Source organism: Heterodontus francisci, chromosome 7 (genome assembly GCF_036365525.1).
Source record: "Heterodontus francisci isolate sHetFra1 chromosome 7, sHetFra1.hap1, whole genome shotgun sequence".
Taxonomy (NCBI): Eukaryota; Metazoa; Chordata; class Chondrichthyes; order Heterodontiformes; family Heterodontidae; genus Heterodontus; species Heterodontus francisci.
The window spans coordinates 134,777,004-134,794,591 of NC_090377.1; the positions used below are offsets into that span (position 1 = coordinate 134,777,004).

Sequence of the window (17,588 nt, forward strand, 5' to 3'; positions counted from 1 at the left end):
TTATGTAAAACACGAAATGAGTTCAGTTGTGATGCATTAATGATAGGTATTTGACAGATTTTTAAAGCTACTTGTGTCCTGTGGACTTTTTAATGCCATATTTTGAATTATCCAGATTATCCCAATTTTCTGGCATCTTCCTTTTTCTTTCCTCTATTAACTTTTATCTTTCTCCATATCTTATTTCCTCTTGTCCCCCAACTTGATGGCATACAGGTTGCTATAGTTTAGAATGGTAGAGTGGCAGGGCTTGGGTTTTCTTTCTGGTAATGAATGACGTTACATTTAAATGGTACTAGGACTAGACAGGATTTTCAGTTTTGAACACTGTTTGCATGTGTGGGGCATGCACAGCAGCTGGCCAGAGGAGTCAACTTGGGACCAAATCCATTTTGGCCTTGGGTTCTGATTCTAACACAGTGGGTGATCTGCCAGCATGAATGCACTGCACAGGAGATAGGAATTTGGATCTTGCAGTCAGCAACAGCATCTTAAAAGGAAAGGATATAAGCATTGGCAATGAAAATAAGTAGCACTTTAGAGCATCAAGCATCTTCTGTGCAGTGTCTCCAACAGCAAATGTATTAAATATGGAATAAAAGCAAAATACTGCAGATGCTGGAAATCTGAAATAAAAACAAGAAATGCTGGAAATACTCAGCAGGTCTGGCAGCATCATATTTGCTAGTTCTGAAGAAGGGTCACTGACCTGAAACGTTAACTCTGCTTCTCTCTCCACAGATGCTGCCAGACCTGCTGAGTATTTCCAGCATTTCTTGTGTTTATATTAAATATGGAAGCCTTTCAGGCTCAAAATTCACAACAGCTTGTCAAACAAATGTTTCTCAAATTTCCATCCAGCTTTCCCTAACTGTAGCTGGGGATCTCTTTTAATTTTTACTGAAAATTGGTCAGCGGGAGCAGGAACTGGCAAGAGCTTGATCTGAGCCTAATTTGTATCATGCACGAGCCTCCCACCTGTTTCCAGTGGGAGGTCAATCCGAAAATCAGGGTGAATGGTGATTCACCAACAAGTTGGTGTGACCACCAGCCACATTATTTTGGTCAAATGCAAAAGGGCAGTCATGACACAGGAATTGCCCCTCCAGTTTCAGGGACTGACCCTGGCCAGTATTACTGCTTTGCTCCTGTAAAAGACTGGAGTTGTCATTTCAGTGGCCATTGATCACTATATTACTGTAATACTGACGTGGCTACAAAGTATTTTTAAAATTAAACACTTAAGTTTGAATTGCCCTATTATTACTTTTACCTACTTTTTTTTCTCAACTGTTCGCTTATTTTTCAACTTTTAGTTTCTTTCTGTATTTCTCTTTTTCTAAATCAACAATTCTTAGAAAAAAAAAGCTCACTAAGTTTTAAAGGCACTCCGCTTATCACCTTCCTGCTGCCTCCACTGCCCCCCATTTGGCATTCTCAGCAATTTCTAATATTGATTTTGATTGGTCAAAACTGGTTTCAAAGGCCATTTGAAAGTCATTAGAAAGTCAGAACAATGAAGATTGATATGGGCATATCTCAGGCTAACTTGGATCATTGAAACGTTAAGTTGGAGGAAAAGCAAGAATTGCAGTTTTACTTAACTTGAAAATTGGCTGGACTAGATCCTTTCTGATGTATATCTGTTGTTATTAGGATTAATTGAAGGGTATGTCACTGAAAAAGCTATGCTGGAGGAAGCTTTGCAGCAGAAGGAAGAATCTGAAGAACACTTGGCCCTAAAGGTGGAACTTTTAAGCAAGCAGCTTCACGAACTCAACCAGGAGTACCTGCATCTGCGTGAGGAGCGTGACCTGCTGCTGTGCCAGAAAAAAGCCATGGCTGGCAATGAAGTAGAACGTGGTAAGAAGCAATTTCAGGCTAATGATTGCTCCAAACATGCAATATTTATGCACTAGTCTTCAGTGTATGTTCTTACATGATGAGGCAACATGACTCTTAAAAGAAGACATTGCTGTACTTTCTCTATCCTGCACGCAGATGGAAATTGACTTTCTCAGAGCCTGCAATTAAACATCACAGCAGTGGGGAATGAAGCATAAATCCATTATCCTGTAAGACATATTGAAACATATCTCATTTGTTCCTGCTTGATGTTTGAAATATTTGAGGTCTATACATGTTTTTGATTTACTGTAAACCCAATATTATAGTGGAACATCAAGAGTCGAATTCCACCTTCAGCTTCATAAAGGCCTTTCTACATTAGTAAAACTAAGCTAAGTAGAGACTGAACTAACATTTGTAACCAGCAACTCTGTTGTTCTAAAGACAGAAAGAGTTCATTCTTTTCATTTTCAACGTACTGCACACATGGCTCTAGTGAGTTTTCCTTGCTGAAACATCAAACAGAAAAATGGTCTTTGAAGACTTGGACATGTCGAGCTTTTTTGTTCCCATGTCTCTGAAAAGCCAAGACACACACCAAGGTCTGGATTCATTTCTCTAAAATAGGAAATATTTCTGAGTCATATCATTTGCTTTGATGCTATTAGGTTCTTCGTTTTTCTGAGTCACTGTGTTGTTAGGTACCCATGACTGGACCTGATGAGTATTAATGACTGTCAGTTGAAGTAATAAAGATTGTTAAGACATCAACCATTGCGGCAATGCAGTAAGGCCTTCACCCCATCCCACCACCCAACCTCCACCCCAACCAGCAGCCAGGATCACTGTCCCAGGTGGTTTCTTGTTGAAAAATAATATGGTGTCATCTTTAATGTACTTGTAGTGGTCAGTACTTGCAGTGTACTCCACAGAAAGAAAAAAAAACCTGTTAATCTTTGGCATCGCACAAAACAGTGTCTACCAATAATTTGCTGTTCTGGTTGATTTGACAGCTCTTAATCCCAGAGAGAGCCTGGAAACCTCCTTTGGTCCACTGGTATCAATCAGGAAGTAAATTTGTTACTGGCTAGTACTGAGGGGTACATACAATTGCTACGCTTGCCGAATAGGACCCATTGCAAGCACCAATTTGACACCTTTCCCTTGTCTTCCCAATTGGAATCTGAGGAGTTTGTCCCAGCAAAGGTTCATCAAGCCATCTGCAGAAAGAATGTAGTACTTCTGACTGAGACTACTACTTCAAAATTCATGAAGTCTTCATCCTGCCAAAAATGAATTTAGGTCAACTTATTTCTTCCCCTATTTGTCAGCGATCTTGGGCAGGTTTTAAGCTGGCTTGCTTGTTGGCACTGGATCTTGCAACTAATGTTACCATGCTGGTTCAACCTATTGCAACCTTCGTATCCAGTTCACCAGTGTCCAGCTAGCAACTGTGATGTCCTCCAGGCTAGCAACTGTCAGGTCCTATCGATATCTTCTACTTCAAAAATAGTCTTAGTCAAAATATGGCTTTGTGCGATTCAGTGAGAAATTTAAATCCTTAGGACATCTTAATCTGCACAGGAAGAATTGGTTAGCCCAGTCTAAGTTCCTCCTTTCTTTTTACATCAAGCCAAAGGACTTTGAGCAGCTTAATCCAGAAGGAAATGTTTGAGATGATATAGTTATCGTGCATCATTTGGATGGTATCCTGATCTTGCTGTTGTAGACCTCAAGCACATGTGCTTTCACAAAGACAAAAAGATACTTTCATCAAAAGTATTTGGTGTTTATTGTGCAAGCAAAACAATACCAATATGGTATCTGTATCTGTGTTACTGTCTTAGAATTGTGGCAGCCTTGTTTCAATTTTGGACCCTTTTATATGTGTCCTTATTTAGACAAATGGCTGATTGAAGTTCATTCTATCTCAGTAGGACCAGTGCAGAATTTGTTCTTTGTAGACACTTGGTTCTTGGAGGAGCTGTTGGGCGCCTTGAAAAACATTAAGGTAGTCCCCAGGGCCTGATGGGATCTACCCCAGAATACTGAGGGAGGCAAGGGAGGAAATTGCTGGGGCCTTGACAGAAATCTTTGTATCCTCATTGGCTACAGGTGAGGTCCCAGAGGACTGGTGAATAGCCAATGTTGTTCCTTTGTTTAATAAGGGTGGTAAGGATAATCCAGGAAATTACAGGCCGGTGAGCCTTACGTCAGTGGTAGGGAAATTATTGGAGAGGTTTCTTCGAGACAGGATTTACTCCCATTCGGGAACAAATGGACTTATTAGCGAGAGGCAGCATGGTTTTGTGAAGGGGAGGCCATGTCTCACTAACTTAATCGAGTTTTTTGAGGAAGTGACGAAAATGATTGATGAAGGAAGGGCAGTGGATGTTGTGTACATGGACTTCAGTAAAGCCTTTGACAATGTCCCTCATGGCAGACTGGTACAAAAGGTGAAGTCACATGGGATCAGAGGTGAGTTGGCAAGATGGATACAGAACTGGCTCGGTCATAGAAGACAGAGGGTAGCAGTGGAAGGGTGCTTTTCTGAATGGAGGGATGTGACTAGTGGTGTTGCGCAGGGACCTTTGCTGTTTGTAGTATATATAAATGATTTGTAGGAAAATGTAGCTGGTCTGATTAGTAGGTTTGCGGACGACACAATGGTTGGTGGAGTTGTGGATAGTGATGAGGATTGTCAGAGGATACAGCAGGATATAGATCGGTTGGAGACTTGGGCGGAGAAATGGCAGATGGAGTTTAATCCGGACAAATGTGAGGTAATGCATTTTGGAAGATCTAATACAGGTGGGAAGTATACAGTAAATGGCGGAACCTTTAGGAGTATTGACAGGCAGAGAGATCTGGGCGTACAGGTCCACAGGTCACTGAAAGTGGCAACGCAGGTGGATAAGGTAGTCAAGAAGGCATACGACATGCTTGCCTTCATCGGTCGGGGCATAGAGTATAAAAATAGGCAAGTCATGTTGCAGCTGTACAGAACCTTAGTTAGGCCACACTTGGAATATTGTGTACAGTTCTGGTCGCCACACTACCAGAAGGATGTGAGGCTTTGGGGAGGGTACAGAAGAGGTTTACCAGGATGTTGCCTGGTCTGGAGGGTATTAGCTATGAGGAGAGGTTGGATAAACTCGGATTGTTTTCACTGGAACGACGGAGGTGGAGGGGCGACATGATTGAGGTTTACAAAGTGATGAGTGGCATGGACAGAGTGGATAGTCAGAAGCTTTTTCCCAGGGTGGAACAGTCAGTTACTAGGGGACATGGGTTTAAGGTGTGAGGGGCAAAGTTTAGAGGGGATGTGCAAGGCAAGTTTTTTACACAGAGGGTGGTGAGTGCCTGGAACTTGCTGCCGCGGGAGGTGGTGGACGCAGGTACGATAGCGACGTTTAAGAGGCATCTTGACAAATACATGAATAGGATGGGAATAGAGGGATACGGACACCGGAAGTGCAGAAGGTTTTAGTTTAGACAGGCATCAAGGTGGGCGCAGGCTTGGAGGGCCGAATGGCCTGTTCCTGTGATGTAGTGTCCTTTGTTCTTTGTTCATCTGTGCATAATTTCCTGACCTCAGTCCCACTTTGCATCTGTGTAGCATGTATGTTCCTTCCTCTCTGAGAATTGCAAGATTCTCCAAGTACAGTGCTATGTATTAAGGTTTATATGATGGTGACAGCTGTTAGATACATGAAAATTTAAGGAACCAGTGCAGTGAAACCTTCTGGCACATGCTGTTTAAAGTATTAAAGTATTCTCCATCCTTAAATTATTTCAGGATGCACATTCTAACTGCCCTTTTAAACTCTTGCCTTGTGTGCAGTACTGACTTTGGGGTATCAGGTGGCTTGTAGAGCTCCTGCAAAAAGGTCAGTGTGCTGTGATTTTCTGCTTGGATGATGGCCCGACCACTTGTCAGGGAAGTGAGGGAAGATCTCTATTCAAAGAATGAGGAAAACTGAATCAAAAGCAGGCGTGCTTCCACTCTCAAGTATCAATTTTTCATTTCTCTCATACAGATAATTCTGTTGTAAAATTGTGATTTTTTTTTTTGGTGTTAAGGCTATCACTACATTTGTTTGACATTAATAGACTGGTTTCACTCCAGTATATATATTAGTTTTCAGTAATGAATATCTTGTACAAGATATCAGTGGCACAGCTTCCAACTTGTCTACATGCCCAATAGTGAGCATATGTGATGTATTTGGTTATGATGGATGTGTTCTCTCGCCTCTCTGTTTCTCAGGCCTTCATGCTGAAGCATTAATCGAAGGGGATTCAGGTTTGTCCCTTTTTGAAAACAAAGATGTATGATTTGCATAAAAAGGGTGACATTTGAATGTTCTCAGCATTTTAATGTTTATTTGCCAAATTAATCTGATCAGAATAATTCCAATTTGCTTGGTGTCATTCCACTTGTTTTTATTTTAACCAGTGCTTGTTAAGAAGTACTATGCATGATTGAACCATAACTTAAGGCATGGTGTTCATCAAAATTATCTGAATTTTATAGAATTGTTTCAAATTCCCAATATCCATCTTACTCCGACTTTCATTCGCCACTTGGGTAAATCTAGGTTGAAGCTGTGGAATACAAAATTGCTTCTGAATGAACTCTGCCCCATAAATGTAAACCATAATGGTTCACCTTTCATCCCGTGAGAAAATTGTATGAATGAGACCTCAAAGATTGTTTGAGGTTTGTGTTTGCGCCATTGAAATGTCATAAGCATGATTTTCTTCTGGTCATGGGTGCTTATTCCCTGCTTCTAGCTTCAGCTATGGCTTTACATCTAGCCTGTGTCAATGTAAGTTGTTACAACTTTGAGTTGCTTGAATTTCCTTTTGCTTTCTTGTTTTCAATCCTGGAAGAAAAGCCTCCAAGATTCAAGCATTGCAATAGATGCCAATGAGCAACATTGGCCCAGAACTTATCTAAATGTGCAGCAGTTGCCTTAACTTACTTTACAGAAGAGTCATTATGTCTGTTAGGAAGTGCAGCTTAGATTCCATATTCCCACTCATACATTTGACACCAAGACACAATTACCAGAGTCATCTTGCATTCTCATTGCTTGGATTCTCCCCCTCTCGCTGGGGCCCCCACCCCTCTCTCTCGCTGGGGCCCCCACCCCTCTCTCTTGCTGCGGGTCCCCCCCCCCCCCCAATCTCCCCCCTCTCTTTCGGTGGGTCGCCCCTCCTCTCGGTGCGACGCCCCCACCCCACTTCTCGGTGCGATGCCCCCACCCCACTTCTCGGTGCGACGCCCCCACCCCACTTCTCGGTGCGACGCCCCCACCCCACTTCTCGGTGCGACGCCCCCGCCCCCCCTTCTCGGTGCGCCTCCCCCCCCCACTCCCTCTCGGTGCGCCTCCCCCCCCCACTCCCTCTCAGTGCACCACCCCTCTCGCTCTGGGCCGCCCCCCCTCTCGCTCTGGGCCGACCCCCCTCTCGCTCTAGGCCGCCCCCCCCCCCCCTCCTCGCTCTGGGCCGCCCCCCTCTCTCCCTGCGCGCCCCCCCTCTCTCCCTGCGCGCCCCCCCCCCCCCTCCCTCTTCTCTGTCTCTCTCTTTCTGCACCCCCCCTCTCTGCTGCCCCCTCTCTCTTTGTGTCCCCCCTCTTTGCGTTCCCCCCCTCTCTGCATGCCCCCCTCACTATCCCTCTCTGCGCCCCCCCCCCCTCCCCCCTGCCTGACTGCGCCATAGCATAGGGGGTAACATATCTGCACGGATAGAGGATTGGTGAGCTAACAGGAAACAGAGAGTTGGCATAAATGGGTCATTTTTGGGTTGGCAAAATGTGGCGAGTTGCATAGGGATCAGTGCTGGGACCCCAACTATTTGCAATCTATATTCAGTGACATAGATGAAGGGACCAAAGATATGGTTGCTAAATTTACTGATACACCAAGATCAGTAGGAAAGTAAGTTGTGAAGACATGAGGCAAAGGGATATAGATAGGTTAAGTGAGTGGGCAAAGATGTGGCAGTTGAAGTATAATGTGGGAAAATGTAAACGTGTCCACTTTGGCTGGAAGAACAGAAAAACAACCTATTTATTTAAATGGAAAGAGATTGCAGAGCTGTAAGATGCAGAGGGATCTGGGTGTCCTAGTACACGAAATACAAAAAGTTAGTATGCAGGTCCAGCAAGTGATTAAGAAGGCAAATGCAATGCTGTCGCTTATTGCAAGGGAATAGAATATCACAGAATCGTTACAGTGCAGAAGGAGGCTATTCGGCCCATTGTGTTCGCACTGGCTTTCTGAAAGAGCAACTCACTCAGTTCCATTCCCCTGCCTTCTCCCCATAACCCTGCACATTCTTCCTTTTCATATAACTGTCTAATTCCCTTTTGAATGTATCAATTGAACCTGCCTCCAGCACATTCTCAGGCAGCGCATTCCAGATCTTAACCACTTGCTGTGTGAAAAAGCTTTTCATCATGTCACTTTTACTTCTCTTAGCAAATACTTTAAATCTGTGCCCTCTCGTTCTCGATCCTTTCACGAGCAGGAACAGTTTCTTCCTATCTACTCTGTCCAGACCCCTCATAATTTTGAATATCTCCATATAATCAGAGATGTTTTGCTTCAGTTGTACAGATCATTGGTGAAACCACATCGAGAGCATTGTGTACAGTTTTGGTCTCCTTATTTAAGAAAGGGATATAATTGCATTGGAAGAAGTTCAGAGAAGGTTCACTTGACTAATTCCTAGGCTCAGAGGGTTATCTAATGAGGAAAGGTTGGAAAGGTTGGGTCCGTATTCATTGAAGTTTAGAAGGATGACAGCTGATATTATGGAAACATAGATCCTGAGGGGACCTGACAGGGTGGCTGTTGAAAGGATGTTTCTCCTTGTGGGAGAGACTAAAGTTAGGGGGCACAGTTTAAAAATAAGGGGTTTCCCATTTAAGACAGAGATGAGAAGAAATTGTTTTCTCTGAGGGTCGTGAGTCTGTGGAACACTCTTCCCCAGAGAGCGCTGGACTCAGAGTCATTGAATGTTTTTAAGGCAGAGGTGGACAGATTCTTGACAAACAAGGGAGTCAAGGGTATCTGGAGTAGGCAGGAAAGTGGGGTTGAGTCCACAAACAGATCAGCCGTGATCTTAAAGAATGGCGGAGCAGGCTCAAGGGGCTGAATAGCCTACTCCTGCTCCTAGTTTGTATGTTTAGTCCTGTCTTTGCTATTGAACGTGTTTAGAATTGATCTTCTGTTGTTGCATTCTGACAGGAGGATCTCCCCAACAACGGATTTTTGTAAAGTACATTAACTAGCATACTGAATTCTCTAAATATCAGGCTGCAAATTGCTGGAACGACGGAGGTGGAGGGGCAACATGATAGAGGTTTACAAAGTTATGAGTGGCATGGACAGAGTGGATAGTCAGAAGCTTTTTCCCCAGAGTGGAAGAGTCAGTTACGAGGGGACATAGGTTTAAGGTGCGAGGGGCAAAGTTTAGAGGGGATGTGCGAGGCAAGTTCTTTACACAGAGGGTAGTGAGTGCCTGGAACTTGCTGCCGGGGGAGGTGGTGGAAGTAGGTACGATAGCGACGTTTAAGAGGCGTCTTGACAAATACATGAATAGGATGGGAATAGCGGGATACGGTCCCCGGAAGTGCAGAAGGTTTTAGTTTAGACAGGCATCAAGATCGGCGCAGGCTTGGAGGGCCGAATGGCCTGTTCCTGTGCTGTACTGTTCTTTGTTCTTTGCATGAAGCCTCTGAAGGGTACGAGAGAGCAATTTTGTTTTTCAATCTCTGAAATTTAAAAATCAAACTCTAAATTTTATATATTTTGAAAAGGTTATCATCACAAAGGGAGGAGATTTCCATGAGTGAAGTGTTGTATATTAAAATGTTGATCCATTGTACATACAGTTGTAATGAAGCGGAGGCTTAGACTTAATATATAGAATTCTTAAAATATATCCTCGTGGCTGCTGGCATTTAAAAATAGGATTTTCCTGATCCTGTTAGTAATCTGGATTTATCCTGGTGGTGTGTGGAAGGTGCTTTTCTTTCACAGTATATTTAAGACTCTACAGCTTGGGTAATTTGTAGTTTTTCTGTCTGGAAGTGCTGGAATGGTGGAGCTCCGTTGTGTTTCTTGGGAATTGGTTTGCAGTGCGTCCCATCCCATCTTTGCTATGAATGAAATCAACAAAGTGTCGAAATTTGGAATGTGCATTTTTGTTCAAGTTTGACGGCACATGATTTTTTGAGAAATTTACTATACAAGATTAGATTAGATTAGAGATACAGCACTGAAACAGGCCCTTCGGCCCACCGAGTCTGTGCCGAACATCAACCACCCATTTATACTAATCCTACACTAATCCCATATTCCTACCAAACATCCCCACCTGTCCCTATATTTCCCTACCACCTACCTACACTAGTGACAATTTATAATGGCCAATTTACCTATCAACCTGCAAGTCTTTTGGCTTGTGGGAGGAAACCGGAGCACCCGGAGAAAACCCACGCAGACACAGGGAGAACTTGCAAACTCCACACAGGCAGTACCTGGAATCGAACCCGGGTCCCTGGAGCTGTGAGGCTGCGGTGCTAACCACTGCGCCACTGTGCCGCCCTAAAGTACATTTAGAAAATGATTTAGACAGTTGTTATCTGGTTACCATCCTTCTTTCATTGATACTCTATTTGTTATGTTCAGGGTTACTGGAAGAGACAGAGCGTCTGTCCAAGGAGAAGATGGATATCCAGTGTCAGGCAGATAAGGACCGTACTGATCTCCTCTCTAGGGCAAAGAGAATGGAAGTGGAGCTAGAGGAGGAGACGAACCGCAACATTGAGCTGAAGGACAAATGGCAGTTGGAGGTTGCTGACATGCAACAGCAGATCCATGCTCTTGAAAAACAGCTTAAGCATTATCGACAGTTTATAGATGTAAGAAGAGACGATGTAATGGGATAATGGGCCAGTATAATTTTCTTACTTGTTCAAATATTGCCAATGTTCACTAATTTTAGCTATCCTGAAACAAATGGGGAAAATAGCACCCACACATGATTTCTTTTTCAAATCGCCAAAGCATAGTTTTAAAATTGAAAGAAAGAACAAACCTTGCATCTTATTGTGTCCTTAAGATTGTATCATAGAATGGTTACAGCACAGCAAGAGGCCATTCGACTTGTCAATCATTCATGGCCAAACTTTCATAGATGGAAAGAACAAACTGTCAATCATTCATGGTCCAAACCTTTAATTACCAATGTTTTTTGGTATGCTGAAGTCAACGGAATCAGAAAGCCACCTGTTGGCACACTTTCCTCTGCCTTTTCATTGATCATTGCCACCTCATCTCTACCTTTACTTTCATAGTATCATATTGAAAGCAGGGCATGAGACCCAGGCCATGGCAACATGATATCGTTGATGTTCTGTGTCACTGAAGTGCCATTGCTTCCTCAGCTTTTTTCATAATGGGAACTTGGGCTTAAATTGGTGTTATGTAGAGTATGCTTTGTATTTGAAGAAGTAGTATCCTAACATGCAGGGTAGCCATTTGTCCCGATGGTCTATCATCCACTTAATAAATGAGAAGAAAATTCAAGAGGGAGAATAAAAAGGAAATAAAATTAAGAAAATGAAAGGTAAAAGATGAACAATGTATAAATTTAGCAACGTAATACCTGAGAGTTATTTGTAACCTTTTCACTCAGGAACAAACAGCTGAGCGTGAACACGAACGAGATGAGTTCCAACAAGAGATTGAAAATTTGGAGATGCAGTTAAAGCAGGGACTAAAATCACAAGGAAGTGGTGGTTATACAGTATCCAAGGTATGTCTACCCCTTCTTATTGCTTACTATTTTCATATTGTCCTCATTCAAATATGCAGTTCGCATTTCATAATATTTCTAAGAAGTTTTTTTCTTTTTCCCCAACCATGGATGTTTTAGAGCGATTATTTGAGCTTCCAGGTATGAGAAAATATCTATATTCTGATCAATCAGTAATAACCTGGCTGCATGCTACTTAACCCCTAATAGTTTCCTCTTAGTTTCCTCTTAGCATTTCTCTCTTGCCTCATCTGGGAATACAAGTGTTTCCTATATTGAAGTTCACTTTTTCATTCCTTTAGAATTCAAATGTTCTTGATATTATTGATACTAATATGTTGGTTACCAACTTACGTTGATTCTGGTGTTTGTTTGGAAAGGCAGTGAAGAGAGAAAATGCTGCAATGCCAGTTCTTGCCTCAGTTGAGTGAGGCATAAGTCCTCTTAGATCTGCTCCAGAGACTTTGACATTGAGGTGTTTCAGAAGAATTATTTTATGCTCAGACCTGATCTGTCCACTGCTCTAAAATGTGAAGAAATAAGGATGTCTTTATAGCTAACACAAGTTTGTTTCACAGGAGATTAACAATGACTGCCTTTTTTAAAATTCATTCATGGGATGTCGGCGTCGCTGGCTAGGCCAGCATTTATTGCCCATCACTAATTGCCCTTGAGAAGGTGGTGGTGAACTGCCTTCTTGAACCGCTGCAGTCCATGTGAGGTAGGTACACCCACAGTGCTATTAGGAAGGGAGTTCCAAAGTTTTGACCCAGCGACAGTGAAGGAACGGCAATATAGTTCCAAGTCAGGGTGGTGTGTGACTTCGAGGGGAACTTGCAGGTGGTGGTGTTCCCATGCACTTGCTGCCCTTGTCCTTCTAGTTGGTAGAGGTCGCGGGTTTGGAAGGTGCTGTCCAAGAAGCCTTGGTACGTTGCTGCAGTGCATCTTGTAGATGCTGCACACTGCTGCACTATGTGTCAGTGGTGGAAGGAGTGAATGTTTGTAGATGGGGTGCCAATCAAGCGGGCTGCTTTGTCCTGAATGGTGTTGAGCTTCTTGAGTGTTGTTGGAACTGCACCCATCCAGGCAAATGTAGAGTATCCATCACATTCCTGACCTGTGCCTTGTAGATGGTGGGACGCTTTGAGGAATCAGCAGGTGAGTTACTCTGCATGCGATTCCTAGCCTCTGACCTGCTCTTGTAGCCACGGTATTTATATGGCTACTCCAGTTCAGTTTCTGGTCAATGGTATCCCCCAGAATGTTGTTAGTTGGGGATTCAGTGATGGTAATGCCATTGAATGTCATGGGGAGATGGTTAGATTCTCTCTTGTTGGAGATGGCCATTGCCTGGCACTTGTGTGGCGCGAATGTTACTTGCCACTTATCAGCTCAAGCCTGGATATTGTCCAGGTCTTGCTGCATTTCTACACGGACTGCTTCAGTATCTGAGGAGTCGCGAATAGTGCTGAACATTGTGCAATCATCAGCGAACATCCCCATTTCTGACCTTATGATTGAAGGAAGGTCATTGATGAAGCAGCTGAAGATGGTTGGGCCTAGGACGCTACCCTGAGGAACTCCTGCAGCTGAGAATATTGACCTCCAACAACCACTGTCCTCTTCCTTTCTGCTAGGTATGACTCCGACCAGCAGAGAGGTTTCTTCCTGATTCCCATTGACTCCAGTTTTGCTAGGACTCCTTGAATCTATACTCAGTCAAATACTGCCTTGATGTCAAGGGCAATCACTCTCACCTCACCTCTTGAGTTCAGCTCTTTTGTCCATGTTTGAACCAAGGCTGTCATGAGGTCAGGAGCTGAGTGACCCTGGCGGAACCCAAACTAATCGTCACTGAGGTTATTGCTAAGCAAGTGCCGCTTGATGGCACTGTCGATGACACCTTCCATCACTTTACTGATGATTGAGAGTAGGCTGATGGAGCGGTAATTGGCCAGGTTGGATTTGTACTGCTTTTTGTGTACAGGACATACCTGGGCAATTTTCCACATTGCTGGGTAGATGCCAGTGTTGTAGCTGTACTGGAACAACTTGGCTAGAGGTGTGGCAAGTTCTGGAGCACAGGTCTTCAGTACTATTGCCGGGATATTGTCAGGACCTGTAGCCTTTGCAGTATCCAGTGCCTTCAGTCATTTCTTGATATCACGTGGAGTGAATGGAATTGGTTGAAGACTGGCATCAGTGATGCTGGTGACTTCAGGAGGAGGCCGGGTTAGCTCATCAACTTCTGCCCTGAAGAGGGATGCACATGCTTCAGCCTTATCTTTTGCACGGATGTGCTTGGCTCCCCCATCGTTGAGGATGGGGATATTTATGGAGCCACCTCCTCCAGTTAGTTGTTTAATTGTCCACCACCAATCACGGCTGTGCGTGGCAGGGCTTAGATCTGATCTGTTGTTTATAGGATCACTTAGGATCTATCGCATGCTGCTTACACAGTTTGGCACGCAAGTAGTCCTGAGTTGTAGCTTCACCAGATTGACACCTCATTTTGAGGTATGCCTGGTGCTGCTCTTGACAAGTCCTCCGGATTCTTCATTGAACCAGGGTTGGTCTCCCAGCTTGATGGTAATGGTAGAGTGGGGGATATGCTGGGCAATGAGGTTATAGATTGTGGTTGAGTACAGTTCTGCTGCTGCTGATGGCCCACAGCACCTCATGAATGCCCAGTTTTGCATTGCTAGATCTGTTCAAAATCTATCCCATTTAGCACGGTGGTAGTGCCACACAACACGATGGAGAGTATCCTCAGTGTGAAGGCAGGACTTGGTCTCCATAAGGACTGTGCAGTGGTCACTCCTACCAATGCTGTCATGGACAGAAGTATCTGCAGCAGGCAGATTGGTGAGGTTTTTCCCGTCACCACCTGCCGCATACCCAGTCTATCAGCTATGTCCTTTAGGACTCGCCCAGTAGTGGTGCTATTGAGCCATTCTTGGTGATGGACATTCAAGTCCCCCACTCAGTACATTCTGTGCCCTTGCCATCCTCAGTGCTTCCTCCAGGTGGTGTTCAACGTGGAGGAGTACTGATTCATCAGCTGAGAGAGGGCAGTAGGTTTAGATTAGATTAGAGATACAGCACTGAAACAGGCCCTTCGGCCCACCGAGTCTGTGCCGAACATCAACCACCCATTTATACTAATCCTACACTGATCCCATATTCCTACCAAACATCCCCACCTGTCCCTATATTTCCCTACCACCTACCTATACTAGTGACAATTTATAATGGCCAATTTACCTATCAACCTGCAAGTCTTTTGGCTTGTGGGAGGAAACCGGAGCACCCGGAGAAAACCCACGCAGACACAGGGAGAACTTGCAACTGGTGGTAATCAGCAGGAGGTTTCCTTGCCCATGTTTGATCTGATGCCATGAGACTTCATGGGATCTGTAGTCAATTTTGAGGGCTTCCAGGGCAACTGCCTCTCGACTATATACCACTGTGCCACCACCGGGTCTGTCCTGCCTGTGGGACAGGACGTAACCAAGGATGGTGATGGCTGTGTCTGGGACATTGTCTGTAAGGTATGATTCCGTGAGTATGACTATGTCAGGCTGTTGCTTGACTAGTCTGTGGGCAACTTTGACACAAGCCCCCAGATGTTAGTAAGGAAGACTAAGGGTCGACAGGGCTGAGTTTGCCGTTGTCATTTCCGGTGCCGAGGTCGATGCCGGGTGGTCCATCCAGTTTCATTCCTTATTGATATCGTAGCGGTTTGATACAACTGAGTGGCTTGCTAGGCCATTTCCAAGTCAAGCACATTGCTGTGGGTCTGGAGTCACATGTGGGCCAGACTCGGTAAGGACAGCAGATTTCCTTCCCGAAAGGGCTTCAGTAACCAGATGGTTTATTTTTTATGCAACAATCGGCAAGGTTTCATGGCCATCATTAGACTAGCTTTTAATTCCAGATTTATTATTTGAATTCAAATTCCACTTTCTGCTGTGGTGGGATTCTCGGGGTTATAAGTCCAGTGACAATACCACTACGCCATCGTCTTTGCTTCTGAATGCTAGGGATCCCAATCATCCACTTTCAAATCCAGGGCCTTCAGCCTGCCACCTCCATTTTCAGTGGGAGCACAATTGCAATTGTCCTAACTAATTTCAAATGTGAATACAGAATGGTAGGCTCCATTCCATCTGGGATGAATTTGAACTTGAATCTTGTAATAAAACACAATCAATAGATCCCTGAACTAAGTCTTAAGTTAGCTGACTGCAATCCAACCAGCTCCTCAGGACTCTAATAGTAATCCTACTCAAGCAGAGTGTTTGTGTTGGAAAGCTGAGAAATTGGTCACTTCAGTCACTTAATGTCTGATTATGATCCCTTTAGCAGTAATACTTCAATAACTTTAATAAAATAGTTTCTATTGGGAATGATTGTGCAGTTGGTATGTGGGCTGCAACCAAAAGTATCCTTACCCTTTGCAATTTATTGTTTTTTATTTCAATTTCCAATCTAATGGTGAGGTATTATTTGGAAGATTCTGGTTGATTGTAGAAGCCCTCAGGAGGTTGGGGAGGAGTAGTGATACCTGAAATCTTAACAATGACTTGCCAAAATAAACTCTATCAAAACTTCAGTTATTATGTAGTCAGGAGTCAATCTGTGAGGATTAAACTCCTTACTCACAATGGGTTCAGACGTGACATAAGTTCAGTTGTGAAGTTGCTATTGAGACAAAGTCGGAACAAATTTATTAATTGTCATGCAAACTGTGGTAGTAAACGCAGTCAGCAATTTTCAGCGTAACGCAGGCTATAAACTTTTAGTCCTGGACAGGGAGCTCACAACTTCTCTTGCAGCTTTTGATCTTTGAAGTTTTCTCTCATTTTTCTTGCTTCTGGTTCTCTCCACAGTGCAAGCCTGACCGGGAGGGTCTCTTTTCTCCTGACTCTTATCCAGTTAACCCCTCCCCATCCCCAATCATGTTCATCCCTGTGGCTATTGTGCCTTGTGCATGCCTTTCTTGGCCCATCAGATATTTGTTCATGTGACTGCTACCACCCTTACATAATTGCATAATGCCCTTTGTATTCATCACTGTCTTATTTTTTTCCTTATCAGAAGGTTCCTGTGTGCTGTGGTCTCTTATCTACTTGAGCGAGGCCTCTGCATTCCTGCAAGACAGTACCAACAGCATTTGATAGTTTTCAAGGACCTTTAGCTTCAGCTGCAGTAATCTTGTTATAACTTGACATGATTTTCCACAATCTCTCTGCCTTGACATTATTTAACAGTATGGCCTACTTTTTGTGCTATCCTAATAAACTAAGAGATTCGATATGGCATCCTTAATTTCCCACAATTGCCAGTGTTTTCAGGGTCCCATACAGAGCAGTACTCAGTGAATAACAGGAAAGCAGGAATAATATTCCTTCTCCCGATGTATCTGCGAGTTAATTTCCAAGTATGTTTCTGTTCCAATCTCACTAGGGGTTCAATGCTTCCATATCTATCCATATTAAACCAGTTGACTCATCAGAACCCCCCAGACAGTGCCAGCTCCAGTTATTATCCAAGCTGTGATAACTGTGCAGTAAGGAGCTCAGTTCCCCTCTAAACTTGAAGTTCAAAACTAGACTGTTTGCTGATGTAATAGTTCCAAATGATTCTGGGGTTGATGTCTCTACCCACAATTCCATGTTGAATCCAGCATGGTAGTTTAGTGTGTAGGATTCTTCACGGTCTCCTCAGTTGAATCTCTGGGTCCAATGGTTAGACGTCATCTTTTGTTAAACTTGATGTCTGGTGTTCAGCTTTTTGTGTTAGTTGTGTAATAGCAGTATGATCTTATTTTTTTTTGTATTCCAACATATGAGGCCCATTAAATCCTTCCTATAGTTCCATTATTTCTTGATGTGCAAAGCAGC

General features: G+C 43.7%; 1 protein-coding gene across 6 annotated transcripts in view; it reads left to right on the plus strand.

Annotated features, from left to right (window-relative positions):
* The window catches only part of pcnt (pericentrin), a 402,447-nt gene that overhangs the window by 243,403 nt on the left and 141,456 nt on the right, over positions 1-17,588 (plus strand). For 4 of the 6 annotated variants that reach the window (XM_068036205.1, XM_068036206.1, XM_068036210.1 and 1 more), the window contains 5 exons: positions 1,657-1,863; positions 6,119-6,154; positions 10,554-10,786; positions 11,563-11,682; positions 11,803-11,823. In XM_068036205.1, the coding sequence (XP_067892306.1) occupies positions 1,657-1,863; positions 6,119-6,154; positions 10,554-10,786; positions 11,563-11,682; positions 11,803-11,823 (617 nt within the window). The remainder of the gene's footprint in view (positions 1-1,656; positions 1,864-6,118; positions 6,155-10,553; positions 10,787-11,562; positions 11,683-11,802; positions 11,824-17,588) is intronic. The other 2 variants (XM_068036207.1, XM_068036208.1) reach the window with 2 other exon arrangements.